Source organism: Mesoplodon bidens (genome assembly GCF_964165515.1).
Source record: "Mesoplodon bidens genome assembly, chromosome: 17".
NCBI classification, from domain to species: domain Eukaryota; kingdom Metazoa; phylum Chordata; class Mammalia; order Artiodactyla; family Ziphiidae; genus Mesoplodon; species Mesoplodon bidens.
The window spans coordinates 24,264,311-24,280,947 of NC_138174.1; the positions used below are offsets into that span (position 1 = coordinate 24,264,311).

Below are 16,637 nucleotides of genomic sequence, written 5' to 3' on the forward strand. Positions count from 1 at the left end.
TTCTTACCATTATTAAAAGTCATTAGAGCTAAAGTTATAACCTCTGCTCTGTCAGGTATATTTCACTGGCAAGTGTACTAAGCAGTTTAAAGTTTCACTCTTTTCTGCAGCAAACAGAGCCCACTGTGTAATAAATAGATAGGATCTCCATCTTTCAGATACAAGTTTCAAAACAGACTACCAAAATGTAGTAAATTCTTATCTATAAATAATATGGCAAAGGCTAGATCCCAACTATCTTCTGCAATGCAAGGGACAAAAGGAACAATATTGTTAGGTTTTCAACATGATAAATAGGAGATAAATCATGACTGACTGATTATCTTCTAAAAAAATAATTTATTTATTTATGTGGTTGTGACGGGTGTTAGTTGCAGCACGCGGGTTCCTTAGTTGTGGCATGTGAACCCTTAGTTGCAGCATGCGTGTGGGATCTAGTTCTCTGACCAGGGATGGAACCTGGGCCCCCTGCATTGAGAGCTCAGAGTCTTAACCACTGTGCCACCAGGCAAGTCCCATGACTGATTATCTTTATTGAAAGGCAGAATGAATATGCTGAATATGACGGTCAAGTGTCCAGCCTTCTGAGCCTCTTTCTTTTGTGGTCCTTTCACAACATCGAACAAAGAGTAAAGCTCTATCAAACTAAGAATTTCCTTTTGCTAGAGAACATAGAAATGGTTGATACTTTATACTGATGGAAAACGGTGACTTCCAAATAGGCCTATCAAAATGTAAATGTACATACAAGTAAGGTTTTTTCCGTACTTATTGACAATAGTTTTTTCCTTCTCATAAAGGAACCCAATTGCCTAACCATCAATAAATAGTCAGAGAAGTTAATTTTTTATAACTCACATATTTTTGTTTTGTTTCATCTATATATCAGTGCACTGTGGCACAAAAATACCAGTAGATTTACTATATGCTTAGATAAGTATGCTACCTGTTAAATATTACTACTCCCTACTCCCCATTAAAAATAACTGAGGTGGAAACATCAACCCATAACTTCAAGTGGAGCCTTTGAAGTATACCAGAAAGCACTATTTACTTTCTCCCTCTACTGTGGATTCCCAATGTATACTTCATATATTTTGGTGTGTGTCATTAATGAGGATATACACCTTCCTAAAATGTACTTAAAATTGAACTTGTGACCTACAAACTCATTAGTCACTTGGATCACACATAACACCTATGGCTGTGGAAATGGGGTTCTACAGGATTGATGAAAGATGTACTTGACAAGTGATGGTCAAAAATTATTTGTGGTTGACCTGAAAATATAAAAACTGTGGACATAGAAATGGCAGTACTTATTTATGACACAGAATTTAGTTTTTTGGGTGGAAGGTGACCACTTCCCTGAAAAAATCTGAGAAATAATACTTGATTTAAAAACATGTCCTCCCAATTTCTTAAACAAACTGTAGAAGAATCATGAAAACGAACTTGAACTCTTTCAGACAAGAGCTATGTCTTATTTTCTTTGTATCCCCAGCATTAATCAAATGTCAAGTGTAGAGCAGGTAGAAAAATATCTATTAAGTGAGTGAAGTAAGAGGCCATTTAATTTAATTACATGCAAATTATGGATTTATTTAATTTTTAAAATTATTGACTTTAAAGGGCTGTTTTTTTTTTTAGGGAGGGGCCATGCCAGGTGGCATGCAGGATCTCAGTTTCCTGACCAGGGATTGAACCCGTGCCCCCTGCAGTGGAAGCGCAGAGTCCTAACAACTGGACTGCCAGGGAATTCCGATAAAGGGCTTTTTATGTTAACCTTTATCATAATTTGGAGACATGGTAGAAAGCCTTTATAGAATCACAAAAGAAAAAACAGACCCTTAGGTAATAGTTTTCAGTCTTTGTGTTCTATATGGGGTGATAACAGTGGCAAACAAGCCTTCTTATATTTGCATAATAAAAAATGAAATCATCATTAACTGTAGATGACCCGATATTGCACAAATTCAGTCTCTATCTCTGGTTGAAAACTATTTTTTCAGAAAATTACACCTTCATTACCTTTTTAAAAATTCTTTCTCAAGTCTCATTCTTTTGTGTAGGTAATTAGTGTATGTATCTATGTAGATTGTATACACTGAATATCTGCCAAAGAGAGAGATCATCTTTAGGGCATATTTATGGATTATGAATAAGAAGAAGTTGGTAGTTATGTGAAAATTTTCTAAGCTTCAATTTTAGAAACAAGAATTCAGATTTGGTAAATATTTCTCATGAATAGCTAACAAATGATTATCCTTCACAAAGCAACTGCTCTTCCTTGCTGTTTCTCTTCTGTTGGTTCTCCCAGAGTCCATGTGTGCTTCTGAATACACATCCCCCTCATGTGGACTCTCAGGGAAGTCTAAGCGTTCATTTGTGAAAGTATAAAAACACAAAGAAGTTTGGGTGCTATATTACCTTCATTCACTCAACATTTATTAAAGTCCTGTTATGTGCTAGCTAGACACTACAAAGATAAATCCAGTTGTGGGCAAGCAGATATATATATACTGAATTACTGAAATGTGATATATATATATATATATATATATATATTGAATTATTGAATGTTATTTTAATAGAAGAAGTTTCAAGAGACTATGGAGCATGGATGAAATACTTAACCTGCCTGGGAAGTCAGGTAGAGTGTCATAGAAGGTAAAATTTGAACTGAGTCTTGAATGAGTTGATCTACAGCATGTGATTATGCCAAAGCACTGAACTGTGAGAAGTTCCAAACTCCTGGGTTACAAAAGGTATCTAGAGGAAATGGTGGGTGACAATGCTAAAAATGGTGGGAAGAGGCAAGGTCATGGAGACCCTTATCCATCACGCTAAGGAGTTAGGTTGCCATGCTGTAAAGGAGGGAGAGTCTAGTTAAGAATTTTTAGCAGAGGCGTGACAAAACAAATCTGTGTTTTAAAAAGACCAATCTGTCAACCATGTGGAAGATGGAATAGAGGCAGGGGAGAATAAAGGTAGGAAAACTGGTCGCTGAAAAACTATGGCAAAAGCATAGGAGAGGGGCTTCCCTGGTGGTGCAATGGTTAGGAATCCGCCTGCCAATGCAGGGGACATGGGTTCGAGCCCTGGTCCCGAAAGATCCCACATGCCGTGGAGCAACTAAGCCCGTGCGCCACAACTACTGAGCCTGCGCTCTAGAGCCCGCTGGCCACAACTACTGAAGCCCGCGTGCCGCAACTACTGAGGCTGCATGCTGCAACTACTGAAGCCCGCACGCCTAGAGCCCATGCTCCACAACAAGAGAAGCCACCGCAATGAGAGGCCCGCGCACCGCAACGAAGAGTAGCCCCCGCTCGCCACGACTAGAGAAAACCGGCACACAGCAAAGAAGACTCAACGCAGCCAAAAATAAATAAAATAAATAAATTTTTAAAAATTAAAAGCATAGGAGAGAAAAATGGTAAAGGTTTGTACTGATAAAAGTCTGAACCAAGGCATTAGTGCTTTGCTTTACTGCAACTAATTAGAAATACAACATAAAATGTCACTTCAATTTTTGAGATGGACAAAAAATAAAATATGCAACTGTATAAATACTAAAAAAACACTTTGATATAGAAAAGGCTTTGGCTTATACAATTCCAAAGCAAGATTAAGTTAAGCCTGTGTTTTGTTCCATATTTTAGCTTATGAGTGTCTTGGCAGAAAAACATAATCACATAATGTTGCTATGAGAACTGTGTCATCTCTCAAAAGCTTTCTGAAAGCTTTTCAAGTAAAAGGAGGCAAGGAAACAAAAGAACTGCTCAAGTTTGCAATTCTTTCATGCTCATCATTATGTATATTTAAGAATTGCTGCACAATGGAAATCTGAAAACAGGGTAGGTTCTAATTAAAATGATAATTAATTTTAATTATACTAAGGTCAACTGTATATCAGGTCATTGTGGGAAGCAAATTTCCCGAAAAATAATTTTTTCCCATCACTGTACCAAATCATTCTGAAATCATCATTTAGAGATCTGTTATCATGAAAACGAAGTTGTGCCATTAAGACAGATCAAAATACATGTGAATGAGCTCTGATTCAGTCTTTTCCCTTAGGTCATGCAGCTTACACCCTCTTAAAATTCCAGCATTTTTAGGGGAGGGGGGATGTAGCAGGAGCTCCAATGTCGTAAATAAATACCAGATTTAGCAAGGAAATCTTTAAGTCAAGGATCAGACAGTGACTGAATTCAAATGTCAGGGAAAAATAAAGTCAATATTCATTTACCCTTATCTATATTTAATAATTTTAGTTAGGTTGTTCTAATTTTTTCCCCTTAATTGTACTTAGATTTCCATTATGGTAATAATTAAGACAATTTCTAGCTTAGTTTCTTTACAGGAAGTTTTGAAGGTACTTTGCATGAGAGAGTACCATTCCATGGCCAAAGAAGGTAGATAGTGATGCATGCTTCAGATCAAACAGCAAGGAAACCATTTAGAATTCACTTAGTATAGAAAGTAAGTGACGTCACAGAGTAAAACAAGGTAAGGGAGTCCGGTATTCCTTTTTTAAAAACGCTGATTTAAAGAGACATTTTCCTCTTTGGGGAGTTAATCTAAGAAAAGATGTGAAAGTCTTAGCTAAATATACATTTATAAAATTGTTGTCTGGGGTGAGTGTGAAAAAATTAAGTTACTCTAAATTTCTGAAGATTTTAGAAGCGAGTTTTTAGCCTATACTAAAATGAATAATATGAACCTGTAGTACACAGATGAACATACCCATAACCTTCTCTGGTGCTGATAGTACTAACGTAACTTCACTCATTTTTTTTTTTTTTTTTTTTTTTGTGGTACGCGGGCCTCTCCCTGTTGTGGACTCTCCCGTTGCAGAGCACAGGCTCCGGACGCACAGGCTCAGCGGCCATGGCTCACGGGCCCAGCTGCTCCGAGGTATGTGGGATCTTCCCAGACCAGGGCACGAACTCGTGTCTCCTGCATCGGCAGGCGGACTCTCAACCACTGCGCCACCAGGGAAGCCCTTCACTCATTTTTAAAATGAACAGAAAGGGATATTAATTTGGGCTTTTAATTTTCATGTGATGGGATAAAGTCTGGGAAGCTTTTCTATACATCTAAAATGACAGCGGGAAAGAAGTAGTAAATTTAAGTATGATTCACACTTACCTAGTTCCTTTTGTAAAAGAAAAATTAACAAGTACTTATAATTGATAACATTGTGTGCCATTTCTAATTAGGGAAACCAAGGCACCAAAACATCTAGCTCGTAGTAAGGACACAGTGAGCCAGTGCCAAAGTCAGTTGAGGAACCCGATAAACCTAAACCATAGTCCCATCTCCAGAATCACAGAATTTAGCTATTTATAATATTGTAAATTTGAATACTTTTTTATTGTTTCAAATGAAAGGAAAATCCATCCTTGCTAACAAATTTCAAGGCTCTAAGCCTTGAAAGGTTCATGAAAATCAATCTCTTTACTCTTTATGGTCTGGTCTGACCTACATTTACCTGAGTTCTTCTTTGCGAAGTTGCTAAGCCCTTCTGACTAGTTCTCCCTACATCACTTACTAAGTTGAGAAAACACAGACATTTGCCTCATGTAATAAACACAAATATCAGGTTATCCAAACTACCTGCTTAATTGACTTCCAAATTTCAACAGTAGAATGGGTTCCCTAAACTCACTGGTTATTTTGAAAAGATACAGATACAATCCCAGCCTTCACCAGTGTGACATTTTTTTGTTTTTTGTGGTTTTGTGTTCACCATACATCTCACACGTTTTGCATTTTTATAATATAAACTGAAAGATACCTATGTTCAAACTCTTGATTTCCAAAACTTTCACAAATTACCAAGCTCCTTTTTCCTTTAATTTCCATATAATGTTTCTCATATATTTTCTTTTTTCCTGCCTTCAATAATTGCTTGTGCAACAATAAAATTAATATAAAACTCTATGTCTTTTAAATTGTAGTAAATTAATTCTTAATCTTCTACTATAGTTCTTAAATAGCTTACAATTCATCTACTGCTTACACTGTAAAACAATAAAACAGTTGAATTTAGGGCTTATTAAAGTGATTTCTTTGATATATGACACAGCCTCATGGTAAACCAGAACAGTTATTTTTCTTCCTTGAAAACGTGATTTTATTCTGTGTGGTATGTTGTGCTATTATGTTTAACATTTTTAGTTTTTTAAAAGTTGAAGAGAGAATATTTTAAAACAGAAATAATTCAAAACTCAATTAAAATCCCACTGACTTAATTGACGGAAACGGACAAACCATTATTCCTCATAGGTACTCTGACTAAAGCAGCCCAGAGTCAAATGCAAACCTGTTAAAAATATACATCCTGAAACCTAGAGCTGGAGGTATGTGAAATTTGGAGGGTTCAAGATTTTTAATGTTCATTCAAATGTCATATTGGCAGTATAAGCACTCAGATCTCTTTTACTACAAAAATTGAATATTTACTACAGAAAAGCAGTCCTGACTTGAAGATAAAATATATATTGGCAAAATATAGCATGATGAATCCCTTGGTTACAGTAAATACTTAATATTGGTGATTTCATTTTTGGCTTTATGCCTTTTTCCATATTTATTTTAAACATGAAATTTTTTTTTTTAACAAACTCCCTATTACTTTTCAGTTATCTATGATGGTAAAGAATCAGATATTTACATGGAAAAAAACTGGGCATCTGTTTGACAGAAATGAGTACTTCAAGTACATAAGTAAATCATTAACAGAGCTGTTACACTCTAAGCAACAGCAGTAACAAAGAAAAGATCTAGAATATGCATTTTGTATAAAGATTAAATTTCACGACATAATAAATAAATGCACTGATTTATACAACTTGTAAAAACCTTCTACTGATGATTATGTGTAATACTGTCTATTACTGACTTTGCTGATATCAGCACTGCCTCGCATAGAGATTCAAAAGGTAAAATACTTGCCCCCAAAGCCACAAAATATACAAAGCTGGTTTGTTATTAAATACTTTGTCTGCCAGAAGTCCTACAAACTAAAATATATCTTGGCAGTTTCAATCACCAGCGTGACTAGTTTTTTGGTATAAAAAGATAAGAAAAATTTTAATAAGAAAATTAATAAAACCAGTAAAAGGAGAAACCTGTTGTATAAATAGACATTTTAATGTAAAACTGAGACTTTCATTTCACTTAAGAGGAAGAAAAAATTCGATACAACTTACTTGAAGATTTGAAAATAATTATATTTTCCCAGCTCTAGATAAATATATTACTCCAATTTATTAGTCATCTTCAATATACAATATATAACTCACACAAAACTGGGAATGTTACAACGCCAAAACCTTTCACAGCACTAGTTACCAGTTACCAGAACTGTAAGAAATCTTTAGCTACGTATCAGCTTAATACTTAGAATATAGAAACAGATATGGCTAATCAGTGGCAAACAATAGTGCAAACAGTAAGGACAACAAATATATTTGTTTTCCTTTTTAGCTTGTATATCTAACTGCATTATCCTACTTCAGTGGCATTATCAATCGAGTATGAAGCTTACGTTAATCCATTTAGAAAGTAACCCTATGTTCCTTTAGGTTTGATTAACTTGCTCTTGAAATGCGGTTCTATGAAATATCCAGACTATTCATAAATTCCTATACAATGAATAACTTGTAGCTAAAATGAAATATTTTATGTGGAGTTTTTATAACGTTTAAGTAGTGGCTTGGTTTCTATTTTTCCAACTAAAACTTGGAAGTGCATACAAAATTAAGAGGGAGAGGATATAAATATATGTAAATAGAATCTTAATTACATAAAGGGAATTAACCTGTTCATCTATATTAGTAATATGGGGTTTTTCTTAAACATCGTTACTGAGTTTAAGGCAGCCTCAGTTACTCTGTTAAACTTCTTTTCCTGAAAATAACAGAAAGAAGTATACAAATAGGTACAGTCCAGCTGTCTTTTATCTCTCGGTTCTCTGTCACGATAACTTTTACAGTTTTTTATTCTAAAGGAGATGTCTCTCAACAAACTTGGAGGAAATAAAGAGGAAACAATAATAATAAAAATTAATGCTTTGTGTATTATAAAAATCAATAATCACTGTCTCTTTAAAGTTTTGCTTGTTTCTTTAGAAGGCATCCTATTGCAAAGGCAACATATTACCCAACTGACACAGAGATTGCTATACAAGAGTCACTGGGGAGATGCCATAGCAGAGAGGAACAAGCCCCAGGCCCCATGGCACTTGGCACGGGTGAGAGCAGAGGCATGGCAGTCAAGCTCTGGAAACCACTTGGGAAGCTATTCCATTGACCAGTAATATTGAGGAATCTTCACTTCTTACTCTTTTCAGCTGATTTAAAGAACTGCCACTAACATCATCAATCTCTAAACCCATTGTTTCATCCAACCTGCATTTGAAAAATGCAAGATAAGTTCATTTTGGAAGGAGCAAGCAGGAGAGATCCTAGATGTCAAGGTTGAAAGATGTAATGTTTTTACAGCTTAATAAAAAGCGGTATCTTTAAAGAATTCACATCTATACAACAGAAAAGTCCACTATGTTGTCAACCCAGTGGGAGGTAACAGGTAATTTACTTTAGAAATGATGTAGAGACGTTTCCACTCTAATTTTCTAAGTCATAGTTTTGCATGGGTATTTCCTCCCTCAATTCCTGTTACAAATAACTTCTATGGAGATTAAAGTAGTGGTCTCTTTATTCATTAAAATTAGCTAAAGAATCTCTAGGCAATAATGTTTTGGTCAATTATATCACTATGTAAAAATTAAGTAAAGGCTTACTGACCATATGTCACACTGGGACAGATCTTATTATAGAATTAAATAATTTGTATTTTGAGGGTCAAGAATATACTATTTTTCAGGCACTATTTTAAGGAATTATTAACTATCTGAAAATCAGGATAAGTTAGCATAATAAGAAAGCCAGATTTTAGTCTAGCAAAACATGCCTTCTTTTAGGGTCTTAATGACACATTCACCTTACTTGTAATCATTTTGGGTCTCTCTCTCTTTTTTTTTTTTGCATGCCTAATGATTCATTTAATGTGTGTATGCTGTTGTGTCCTCAAGCATGAACTATGTCAATAGGATAATCTACTGATAAACGAAAGTGAAAAGTACAAGTTGTTGGAGATCAACCCGGTCTTCACTTATCTCAGTACATATTCTTCTGAAATGTTCCCTGTGACTTAAGTTGTGAACAAATGAGAATGTCACATAAGCAAATGCAGATTGTTAGTGACTTAGACATGGGGTGAGGGGCTGGAGAGAGGCCAGTTGTGTTGGCCAATCTCCTGTGTGCCACCTTATCTACCAAAATATAACCAAAATATATACTGGGTAGGTAGGGCTCATCTAGAACCTGGATTAGGAATAAGGATTGAGAAGAAAACTCAGCTGGGTGATGAATGAGTTTCAGCTCATTTCTGGGACTAGTTGGAGAAAGGATAGGAAACAGTGGGTTGGACAAGCTATTCTGAGAACCTTCAAAGACTCCTACCTAGGAGAGATAAAAACGCATCTAGGCCAGGGCTAATCACCCAACAAACCTTATTAAAAGGAAGATTTTGACTCAACAGGGCTGGAATGGACTGAGATTCTGCATTTCTATAAGCTCCCAGGTGATATGGATGCTGCTGGTCCATGGACCACATTTTGAGTAGCAATGATGCAGAGCAGTGCTATCCAGTAGAATTTTTGCAGTGATGGAACTATTCAACATCTGTATTGTCCACTATGGTTATTGAGTGATTGAAATGTTGCTAGTGCAACTGAGAAACTAAATTTCTAATTAAATTAACTTTAAACAGCCACATGGAGCTAGTGGCTACAGTGTAGGACAGCACAGATCTTAGACATTCAGGGATCACCTCTTCTCAGCCAGAGCAATATATGTGATGGTCCTCAAATGATCTAATCCATCAATTCATTAAGATTAGTAAGTTTCCTGTAAAATCAGTTTCTTTAAATTGTTTTCTTCCTAACACTTGGCTAGATGACCCACAGTGGGTGCTAAGGTGGGGCAAGATAAAAGGAGTCAGTTTGTAGTGGGACAGTTGGTGAGGAAAGGGTAGTACGTGGCAGTGAGAATTTGAGCAACCATCTCTATTGGGCATGTGGGAAAATGGGAAGCCAGGAAGTAAGCAAGAAACTCAGAAAGTGAGGTGGAGGGACAGATGAAGAGAAAAATTGAGTACTCTGAAATTTTATTTAGGCCTGACCCTGTCCCTTTCTTGACAAGTAAATTGTTCCTCAGGAAAACGAGAAGTGAAGGAAAATGAAAGGAAGTGGATGTTCGCTGTGATTCCCCTCCAGCCCTCCCAAATTATCTACATGCAGGAGAGTCTGGTGGGGAGGAAAGATGGCAATTACAGCTGGCAATCAGGCCCAGGCTTGAGCTTCTCACCTCAGCTTATGCATGGATCAAGGCACAGAGGCCCCACCTGCACTCCCCAGAGCTGGGATCAGGCCACGTGGAGAAGCTCTTCCTATCTTTGTTGTAACCCCATCTACCATGAGAAGCTGATTCCTCTGCGAGGCTGACAGTGACCTCTGGAGGCTCTGAGGGCACCATCCTGGCAAACAGGCGTGAGTGATGTCCTTTGGGTCCTACATAGCTATGCACAGACAATGCATACAGTGAAAAATGCTCTTATTTAACCAAAAAGATCAAAATTGTCATTTTAAAGAATTTCCCTCATCCAAAACCCATTTGCTGGAAAATCCTAGCTAAGGATTCTGTGAACTGAGGTTCAACATATATAAGGGATGTTACTCAGGAGTGAAAAAGCAACATCAAATACAAAATCTAATCATTTACATCTTACTCTTAAATTCTGAACTTGTGAGAACTAGATAATCTTTCCTATTGGCAAAGGAGAATTTGGGGAGAGTGAAAATTGGTCAAGATTTTTGCATTAATTCATTCTTTTCTAGGATTTCTTGCCCCCTTGCCTCCACCATTCCTTTTTTTTTTTTTTTTTTTTTTTTACAGGGAAGTGCTTGAAAGAGCAGGATACTTTCAGGGTGAGGGACTCTAAAAGGGACTGGAAAGGAAGACCTTTGATTTCACAGGTGTGGATAACATTAAAATAGTGAGTAGCTCTTTGCTCTTTTAAGCTACCTGATACAATTTGCTCTGGAAAATTTCCATTTATTCACAACTTAGGTAAAATATATAGTCGGACACACTTGGTCAGGAACCCATCAAGTTTCATTTATTTTTCAGATGCCCAAATTTTGTAATTTTTACTAGTAAAATACTCAAGCTATAAATAAGGATAAGCATCAAATATTTAAACCCTTTTGATATAATTAAATTATATGTCGGACAATAGCTCATTTTAAATGTTGTCCCATCAATATTTTTCTTTAAGCATCTGGCAAATAAATGTCTAGAAAATATCAATGAGAGTATATTTCAGATTACATGTACATAAGTGTGAATGTACATATAAATGTATATGTGTATATATGTTTATCTTTTGAGCACCTACCTAGAAGGCTACTTTATGAAAATTGTTACCACTGGGTCAGTACCCTGTTTACTTCTCTTATATAGAAGATTTTTAAACATTAGAATTAATTTTTTGGTATATAATGTCTAAAGAAAATTTATTTAAGGACATTTTTGTGACTTTTTGATATGTATGCCTTTGGCTTTCAAAGATTTTGATCATTGTAATGTTGACTCCTCATGCGCTAGACTGAAGTATAGTGGTTTACAAAAAGGAAAATAATATCTACCTGACAGGATATAAGAATTAAGTGAGATAATAATAAATAATGGAAAGCCCTTAAGAAAAAACTTAAATCTCTTTTGTTGGGAAGTTTGTGTCAGGAGTCCCTTTAGCTAGTGGGTGAGTCTGGGTGACCAATCAGTATACCAATCCCAGTTGAGACGTTGGGGAAATTCCTGGATGTCAACAAGTCTGCTATATTATAGATGCAAACAGAGTATTAAATAATTATTTAATTGAAATGAAAAATTTAGAACAGAATGTGGGAATTTTGGTACGGAGAGCTATAATAAGTTTTGTTAGGCAACAGAACATACAATTTTATGAAAATATCCAGAGAATTTTCTTAATGTGCACACCTACTGTTTATGATAGGTTGGTATAAAATTGGCTTGCATAAGATATATATCATTTGTTGATTAGGGCACAGACATGTTCACAAATTCTTAGATATAGAATATTTATGCAAAATTCCACATCAAAGAACAGAAAAGTGCCTTTAGCCAACCAAAAGGTACTTAGGTAGTAATAAATTAAATTCCATTAAAACTGACATTAAAGCTAAGTGTTACATATTAAATGTGACATGCAAGAAACAGAAAGACAATTCAGGCAGGAACATCGTGCATTAAGATTTGCATTCATTCATAGTATTTGAGGGGTTTTAACCATATTCTTTGACCACTGAGAGCTAGGAATCTGAGGTGATACCAATTCAAAACACCACTTAATTTACATCTTAGTCTTCTAGTCAGTGATTTTAAGTAAGAAGCCAATGCCTCCAATAATGAAAACCAAGAAATTTCAGCTACATATTGTTATGTGGTTGCACGGTAAGAACATTCCATCTGACCAGGTTAAAGGAAAGTAAACATTGTGCAATTCCACCTTTTGGACAATGCAATTGTCTCAGATTCCTCCCGCCTTTTTACTAATATGAGCATACTTGAATGTGTCAGGTTTGCACAATAAGAAAATGGCTTTGTGGAATGTATTTTTTTGGCACAAAGTATTTCTAATACCTCAAATCAAAATTTTCACCCATATCAAGCCATAGAGGTGCCTCAGTGGTGCTTACTTATCTAGGCAGAAAACTACAAGAACAGCCAATGGCTCCCAAGGACTTTGTATTAAGTAGCAATTACTTTCCTTCCAAGGAATAGCACCAATATGATTACACCTCAGACTGGGGGTGTGCTCCTTCCAAGCTCTTTAATTCCCTGGAGAATTCGCTTCATATGACCCACTTTCGGTATCCCCAGGTCCTAAAGATAAAAAAAAAGGAAAAAGAGGTAGAAAGAAAGAAAAAAGAAAGAGGAAGAAGTTTACTGACAAGAGAAAAACTGAGGATTAAATATATAACTAGCTAATAACACAGTTAGCTTTCAGCTCATTCATTTTAGTTTACATTCAATGATTTAGGAAGTAAAAGTTAGAAAAGTAAGTTTATAAAACCAAAAAAATCCTGACATTAAAAAATTACCGACCAGTAAAAAATCACATCTTACACAAACTGTTAAATGTAACATTCTCATAAGTTATACACAAGGGCAATTCTTTAAGAGTCAAAATTACTTCCTCTTTTTTCTTCTTCTTTTTTTGTTTTAAAAAACACAGGTCCTTTTGTGATCTCTGAAAGAAGTGACATGTGACACCAGGGTATCCACAATTAGTCTTAAAACAACTATAAATTTCCTTGCTAAAATATTAAACTTACAAGTGAGGCCTGATCCTCAAGGAAGACTCCAGTGCCCATGACCTAAATGTGGAATTCAAATGCATTTGAACTTGCATTTAGAGCCTGTGATTTGAGTGAAATATTTAAATATTCCTTATACTTTGTAATGTATAAGTATAAACAATTACATAAACATTGGTATGTATCTGTGGGTTGATGCTTTTCCTCAAAACACTTTTGACTCTTTCCCCTCAGAATTCTTGTTTCTTAAAGGACTATCTTCCTAAAAAAGAACCAAGAAGCCAATATTTAGTTTTCAGAAATGAATGGTGATTGCAGAGTGTGCAGCACAGAGCAGGAGCTTGGAAAACAAATACTTGTTGCAGTGATAAATGAGACCCATCCAAGATAGCCATAGTATTCGCTGTCTGAAAAACTAAGAGATGGTGAAGGCCTCCCTATAGCTTCTTTAAGCGTAATGGGCATAATCAATTTGTGTGAAGTCAAATAACTTCTTCACAAAACAAAGAGTGTGAAATATTCGAAAATTAGGAAAAAGATGACTTTCAAAGCAGCCTAGAAAATATAAGGTACCACAAGATTATTTGTCTGAGAAGATACACACACACACATGCGCGCGCTCTCTCTCTCCCATATAGTTTATGATCTCCTTGAATTCTATAGCAGCAATGCTACTGATGATTCTGAATCCTTCTGGAAAATACTCCTTCCACAGCCAGTGCTGTTTTTGAGCTTGAGATAATTTCAGGGTGACATTTTTACAATATTTAACTGACCCTGAAAAATATTTGCTCATATGATACCAGGTCATCCGCACTGAGTCTTAAGGCAACTATACATTTCCTGAGTGTGTGCTAAAACAGCAAACTTAAAAGCAAGGCCAAACCCTACAGGAAGATAGAAATGTAGAAGCATTTACAGAGGCATTTAGATTCTTTGATTTGAGTGGAATATTTTAATATTCTTTATACTTTGTGATAACATAGTTATCTGATTAAGAAATATATTTAATATTAAATATTTTATTTTAGGCCATGTGCACACTGTATTCTCAAGAATAAAAACTTCTTTGAGGGCTTCCCTGGTGGTGCAGTGGTTGAGAGTCCGCCTGCCGATGCAGGGGACATGAGTTCGTGCCCCGGTCTGGGAAGTTCCCACATGCCGCGGAGCGGCTGGGCCCGTGAGACATGGCCACTGAGCCTGCGCATCCAGAGCCTGTGCTCCGCAACGTGAGAGGCCACAACAGTGAGAGGCCCATGTACCACAAACAAAACAAAACAAAACAAAACAAAAAACTTCTTTGAGAGATGCAGACTCTACCCAGAATTATTATTTTGGTGTCTCGAGATGAATGTTTTCCCTAGAGTCACACTAACTTCTTAGCTATATTTTCTTTAGTTTGAGCTCAATACATTCACATCTTCTAGGAGTTAGGCTGTGATAAAGTTATGCCATGATGTTTGTTATATATTTATTTTTATCATATTCTTTAGTGTTGACTTTTTCTTTCTTTGGATGAATAGCTTTAACTTTGCAGAGGCATGCTTTGTAGATATTGTTATCCTTCTACGCACACATATACAACTTTCCAAATGGAGAAAACAAAAAAACAACCCAACAAAACCCCTGTGTCTTTACCATTTTCTTTGTTATCCCTCACTTTTTCCTACTGCCTTCTAGGAGGTAAAATAATACAATCAGTTTATTTGTCTGTTAAAACACATTAGCAATATTTCCCCTTTCCCACCTTTAGACTGTCACTTTGCTATCTCTAGCTGTTTTGATGATAAGGAAGGAACACCTGAGCCAAGATCTGGGCAGAGTTAGCCAGGTGACGGGGAGGGGGAGAAGCATACCATAGTAGGATACACCCTTAAGGTGAGAGAGGTCAGTATTTTTAAACAAATGAAATAGGGCCAGGGTGGAAGGGTATATAGCCCAGCAAGGGCCAGTATTCCATAGCAGGTTGACTATATAGGCAGACCTTGTAGGCCTCCCATAGATGCGAGTCTTTATTCTAACTGAAATGGGAAGCCACTAAAAGGTTTTAAGCAGAAAAGTGATACACCTGATGTTAAAATGTCACTGTGCAATGTGGATAATGGATGAGAGAGGGTCAGTAGGAAGAGGTCAGTAGGAAGCTACTGACCTTACACAGGCAAGAGGAAGGACTGTGGAAAGGAGAAAGAGAAATGTATGGAGATTAAAGTCAAACTATGTGATGGGTTCAATGAGTTAGGGGGGAAACGATAAGGAAGAGGAAGGTGCTAAATATGACCTTGGGTTTCTCTAGCTCACACCCCTGAATTGCTAAGATGTAAAGCACTGGAGAAGAGGCAGAATGGGAGTAGGACAGGAGAGTAGAAGTCTCGTGTGGACACGTTAAAACTGACATCCTGTGTGATGGCCAAGTAGCAAGTAGAGTTGGTGATATAATCCTGAAGTTTACAAATGAAGTCACAACTTTGTGAACCACTGATATATTCATAGACAGTATTCGAAGCAATGGGAATGGACGAGATTACCTAGGGAGTAGGTAACCCTTCACCAACATTAAGAGACTTTCCTCTGAAGGGTCTGCTCCCCCTTACAGCTATAACCACAGAGTACGAGGACAGCTCGTTCTCTAGCTCGGTTTTGTTCCACTGAAGGCTCTTTCTGTAAAATTACTTTCCTTTCCCGTTGCCCCACGCCCTGTTTTAGAACCAAAAGAGTTAAAATGGACTATGTCAATAAAACTTCTAAAAGAAAAGTTTTAAGGGAAAGAATGTAATTTGCATAAAAAATAAAAACAACAAAAAAGTCTCCTGAAAAACGAAATAGAAATTTTACTAACATAATTCTTAATCAGCAGCTCCTTTGTACTCTTATTTTTTTTCCAGCCAGGTCCTATCAGTCTAACTTTGACTTTTCTGTGTGAGCTTTGCTTTTTCATTCTGCAAATAACTGCTTCACTCACTGTGTGTGTATGTTTATATATGTTTGTATATACATATAGGTAACATATACATATCTATTTATATACACACACAGTCTTTTCCTTGAACATATGATTATTCATGGCAAATGGAATGCAAGCTTCTAGAGGGCAGATGCCACCTAGAGAAGCTGGCATAATATATTAATCAGTAGCTATTCACTAAATATTGCTGCCTGCCAAGGATAT

The 16,637-nt window shown here is 36.3% G+C and overlaps 1 protein-coding gene across 6 annotated transcripts in view; it reads right to left on the reverse strand.

The window, feature by feature from the left end:
- Positions 1-332: 332 nt before the first annotated feature.
- The window catches only part of DGKH (diacylglycerol kinase eta), a 184,094-nt gene continuing 167,789 nt past the window's right edge, over positions 333-16,637 (reverse strand). For all 6 annotated transcript variants that reach the window (XM_081215128.1, XM_081215129.1, XM_081215126.1 and 3 more), the window contains one exon: positions 333-13,037. In XM_081215128.1, coding sequence (XP_081071254.1) covers positions 12,985-13,037 — 53 coding nt within the window. In that variant the 3' untranslated portion in view covers positions 333-12,984. The remainder of the gene's footprint in view (positions 13,038-16,637) is intronic.